Genomic DNA, 5,233 nt, shown 5'->3' with positions numbered 1-5,233 from the left:
CGACGCGTCGCTCCCAATACCGCCCGCGCGGCCGCATTCTGGACCAGTTGAAGCCTCCGGATGCTCCTCATGGGGAGCCCCATGTATAGAGCATTACAGTAGTCCAGGCGGGAGGTGACGAGGGCATGAGTGACTGTGCGCAAAGCGTCCCGGTCCAGAAAAGGGCGCAACTGGTAAATCAGGCGAACCTGATAAAACGTTTATGGCCACTGCAGCATTCCCCGCAGCCACATAATCAAAATTTGGGCGCTTGGCAACTGGGCATGTACGGATAGTCCTCAGTGCAAAAAAACAGTCATAAGTCACTTTTTTCGGTGCCATTTGTAACTCTGAATGTTCACTAAACGAATGATCATTAAGTCAAGGACTCCCTGTATTATTCTGTTTTGACAAAATTAAGTTGTCAAACCTGAACACACGCTGGAAAACTTGCTTTGTAAGTGGGAAGTTTAATTTCTCACAACTGCAATCGTGCTGTTTGCCGGGATCTGGAATCCAGGTCTCCTCCTACCCCAGTGGGAAAGATGTTCCTGAGCAGCAGATTAAAAAAATGCAAAGATGTAATCAATGCTCCATCATTCTCTCTATCTCACGTCTATTATTCTTTCCTTTCCTCCACTGCCAGGCTAAATTGCCCAATTTGAAAGAAGTGGACGTCCGTTACACTGAAGCTTGGTGAAGATCCCTCCTGTTGCATTTGTAGATTTTTTTATTATTTTTTTTTGGACGGGGAGAGAAGAGAGAGAGTGCTTTCTAAACCATAAAAAAAAAAAAGCAGAGAACTTCAGACTTTTGGCGTTTGCCTCTAGAGAGCAGATCCTGAGGACCTCACTTTTTAGGTGCTCTGTGTGTGAAGTAGTGAAGTATGATTATTTTTTTTTCTCCCCCGGGTGGATATTCACACCAGACCTAATTCTTTCAGCTTCGTACTCTCGAATTCGACATCGTTTAAATTAAGGGGTTGGGAAGTGAAGAAGGCAAGACTGAAATAGCCTTGAAGAAGATTTGGGGTGGGTGGGGTGGGGGGGAGGGGAGGGTCACCTCTCGTTCTTGTTTGCTCTTTTTTTTTTGTACTTTTTTTAAACTGTGTGTCAGGGTTGTTGTGTTCTTTTTTTTTTTTTTTACACAAGAATATGCACCGTTTTTTTTTTCTTCTTCAGTTTTCCTTTAACCTTGGCCATTTCTGTAGATGCTTTCCCATCTCTTCTGTTCTCCGGCAAGGAAAAAAAAGAAAGAAAGAAAGAAAGAAAGAAAGAAAGAAAGAAAGAAAGAAAGAAAGAAAGAAAGAAAGAAAGAAGGAATGTAGGCGAAAATCACGAGAAACAGCAGCAGCAGCAGCTACGATTTCCTTCCTTCCCTCGTTCGTTTGGTCTTTTCGATCCTTATGCAAAGTGATGTTCTTGTATATATACAATTTACATAATACACCTATTTAAAAAAAGAAAAAAAAGAAAAGAAATAAGTTCAGAAAGAACAGGTCTGGGACCTGTCTTTTATTTATGAATTGTTAATTCATTGTTTGTTTCATTTTTTTTTTGTTTTGTTTTGCGTAGAGTACCGTGTAAACAACTTTGGCGTCTTTCAGTTGTTGTTGCGCTTAAAAAGACAGATCAAAAGAGAATTGCCCTCCTGTATTATATACATCCTTGGTCCAGTCCATCTTAACCTTTTGGGTTTATATATGCTTCGAATTTATTCAGCCAGGGGAAAAAGAATATACTTGCATATACCTGGTGCATGTCTGTGTGTGTGTGTGTGTGTGTTTGTGTATAGACCCACGCACATGCATACACACATACATAAGAGCAGAACACTTGAGTGGGCTGTTAGGGAATACCTTTTGCAATTCCTTAAAGCCGCGTTTTCAGATTATACTAGGTGTAGGAATTAGGAGGGGTAAATAAACCACTTCTGTTTGTGTTTATGATTATTTCTAAGGCTAGAGAAAATGCTTAACGTTTTTACCCGGAAGTGAAGATTGAGCGGTCAACCATTTGAGTAAGGATTTGCCAAAGTTTGATTTCTCTTTTGTGTCCAAAATTTCACCTTTCTGGGCATCCCCATTTAGGGAGATGCTTCCCACTGGTTCTCTCCCCAACTATGAGTGTGTGTTCCCCCTCCTCAGCACTCGGGCCCTACTGCCATATTGGTCCACAGCTGACCAGCAGCCCCATAGAAACTGCTGGAAGCTGCTAGGCCTGTTGGGTTAACAGGGAGAGAAAAGTTGGTTTACCCAGATGGATGTGACCTTTTGAGAAATTGACACTGAATTGTCTTTCCTGTGTTCAGTTTCCTGCTTGATCTAGAGCAGCGGTTCTCAACCTATGGGTCGCGACCCCATTTGGGGTCAATCGACCATTTCACAGGGGTCACCAACCAAGGCTGTCCGCCATTTTTTTTACCCTTTTCCGGCGGGTGCCTTACCTCCCTTGGGCTGGGCCAGCTGGTGGTCGGCCTGCTCCGTCTCTGGGCGAACGGTCGATGTGGAGCCGGCCGCGTCCCCCGCCTTGGTGCGTACGCGCCGCGAGGGCCCGTCCCTTTCAGGAGCTGAATGCTGGCCAACCCATCAGGAGCTGAATGCTGGCCAAATCAGGAGCTGATACGACCGGTTTAGTCCTCGACTTACGACCGGTTGGGGTCGCGGCATTAAAAAGGTTGAGAACCACTGATCTAGAGTGCTAAAGGCACCAGGCTAGAGACCAAGAGATGGTGAGTTCTAGTTTCATCTTAGATATGAAAGACGGCTGGGTGACTTTGGGCTAGAGCTTCTTTCTTAGCCCAGCTCACCTCCCAGGGTTCTTGTTTTTGGGAAAAAGAGGAGGAGAAAGGAGTATTAAGTATGTTCGCCAGGTTAAAACGGGATACAAATCTAATAAATAAATAAATCCCCCCCCCCCCGAAAGTATGACCACTATCTTACTTTTCTTCATCCTCTGATGCGATTACTCAGATACATGTTGTTGTTTTTTTTAAAGTGGTATCTTTTATAAATACGCTTTTGGGTTTGTTTGTTTTTTTTTCCATGCTAAGCATTCTTTCAATGGAACAGCCGCTTCGTCTTTATTTAAAAAAAAAAAGAATTAATAAAGCAAAGGTTTTGTCTTACGTTCCTTTTCAAAGTTACACAGGTAAAAATAAATAGTTCTTTCTCTGATGTAAGAGATTTTAAAACCAGGTATGCGTATAAACACACATGCGCATAAATTAAAAAAAAATCTTTGTTTTTTTTTTTCCTTTAATGTGGCTGGATAGTTTATTCGTATTTTAATCCCTTGTGTTTCTGAACTCTCTATTTTTATAACCATATCAACAACAACAACAAAAACGCAATTGGGTTTGAGTCTTAATTTGTATGTTATGGCCACACAAGTTGTGGGGGAGGACGTTCCTTGTTTGTGTTATTTGCCCAGGGGTGGCAGGTGTGTTTAGAAAAAAACAAGACGGTGCCCCCATTTTTTTTTAAGATGGGTCACAAGTACGATGGACTTAAAAGAGACTCGTTCTTTCAGTTGTGCGGCCATCTTGATTCCCTTTCCTCCTTTTTTAACACAACCCCGCAGATACTCCTGTTTTTGCCTTAGATCCCCTAATCCTGTCGGATAAACTCAGTGAGGGAGGGAAGAGACAAAACTAATGCCAACATTTTAATCCTTAGCTGCTTTTACTGATGGATTACTACTACTGTTCTGTAGCCATGTTTAAAAGAGAAAATAATAAAAAAAAAGATGTGAAATAATTTCAGGTGACAAAAAATAAATAAAATGTAACTGAATATGTTTTAGGAGTGTTCGCTGCCTTTTCTTTTTGAGTAGGAGAACCGGCCGTGCAGACGTTTTGAACCAGCGCAACCTGTAGGAACGTGGGACGTTCAAGACGTTCCTGAGAAATTTAAGCAGAAGCTAGTCTAGTTAGAAGTCAAGTCTGAAGTAGAGTGTCATGGTTCCAAAAAGAAGCAGCTGTCCAAAGAACTTTGAAGCTTATTTACCTTAAAGAATCCTTTTATTGCTACATAGCTTCGGCACGTACATAATGAAGCCAAAAACTGAAACCTCCCACCCTCAATCACCCGTAACAAAGCATAACTCACTCCTTCATTTTACAGTCATCAATCACGTTCTCCAATTAGTGTGAAGTGTGAATTGTCCCCCCCCCCACCTTACTCCTCCTGTTACAGCTGACCTTGGCAGTGCTGTGCTGAAATATTGTTATGGTTAACTAGCATATTTTCCCATCCACTAGGCTAGTATTGTCTGCTTTAACTCTAGAAGTGATATGCAGGCTAAATAAAACATGTTTGCTTCTTCACATATGGCAAGCAAGAACATCCGATGTTAGCAGTCTTGACATCGGGAAGCTATACCCCCTTTCCCCATGGGTGGTGTTCTCCCTATATTCTGGGTTGTGGAAATAAAATAACTGTAAATTGTGTTTCCTTGAAGACGGGAAACTATGGAACTATCTCTGCATGGCTAGTCAAGTGAAAAGAAGGACTAGGGGGGGTCTTCTAGCATATTCCAGTATTTGGGGGGGCTGCCACAAAGAAGGGGGGGTCAACTTATTTTCCAAAGCACCAGAAGGCAAGACAAGAAACAATGGATGGAAACCAATCAAGGAGAGGAGCAACCTGGAACTAAGGAGAAACTTTCTAACAATCAGTGGGACGACCTGCCTTCAGAAGTTGTGCTTCATCACTGGAGGTTTTTTTAAGAAGAGACTGGATCCACTTGTCTGAAATACTATGGGGTCTCCTGCTTGAGCAGGGGTTAGGACTAGAAATCTTCTCTCCCAACTCTATTCTGATTGATTGATTCTTAACAGTATCAGCTAGCACCTTGCACTAAAGAAGATAGTCGGAGCTTTCTGTAAGGGCTCTTAACTTCTTGGTCCTAAGTCTGCATGACAGAAGGATGGAAGATGGGAATTGATTTTGGAAACTCTTTTTTTCTGCAGAGTCATGCATTTCTGGTGGCCCAAGCTACAGTAACTTTCTTTAACTTGTTGCACTGAAGATATTGTTGGATAAGTTGGGCTAGAGAAATGGAGAGAGAGAGAGAGAGAGAGAGAGAGCTTTTCCTTTTTAATTAGAAAATAGAAAAGGGAGTGTAGCCTGTAGCTCAGCATGTTGTGGTGCCCATCCATGTTCTTCACATGTTTTAGTTGATGTAGTCCTGCTTTCTATCCGTTTTACTTGGCAGGACTGACACTTCTATGCTTCCTATGTCTCCTTCCTTCT

General features: G+C 42.3%; 1 protein-coding gene across 1 annotated transcript in view; it reads left to right on the top strand.

The window, feature by feature from the left end:
• Positions 1–699, top strand: part of CMIP (c-Maf inducing protein) — a 24,921-nt gene extending 24,222 nt beyond the window's left edge. The window contains exon 17 of the mRNA XM_015821713.1: positions 626–699. Within this exon, the coding sequence (XP_015677199.1) occupies positions 626–679 (54 nt within the window). The 3' untranslated portion in view covers positions 680–699. The remainder of the gene's footprint in view (positions 1–625) is intronic.
• Positions 700–5,233: the final 4,534 nt, after the last annotated feature.

The sequence above is a fragment of the Protobothrops mucrosquamatus genome, unplaced genomic scaffold (assembly GCF_001527695.2).
Source record: "Protobothrops mucrosquamatus isolate PMUCROS unplaced genomic scaffold, P.Mucros_1.0 scaffold1386, whole genome shotgun sequence".
Lineage (NCBI taxonomy): Eukaryota > Metazoa > Chordata > Lepidosauria > Squamata > Viperidae > Protobothrops > Protobothrops mucrosquamatus.
Note: the sequence above shows the minus strand (reverse complement) of the source record. Positions and strands in the feature narration are given on the sequence as shown.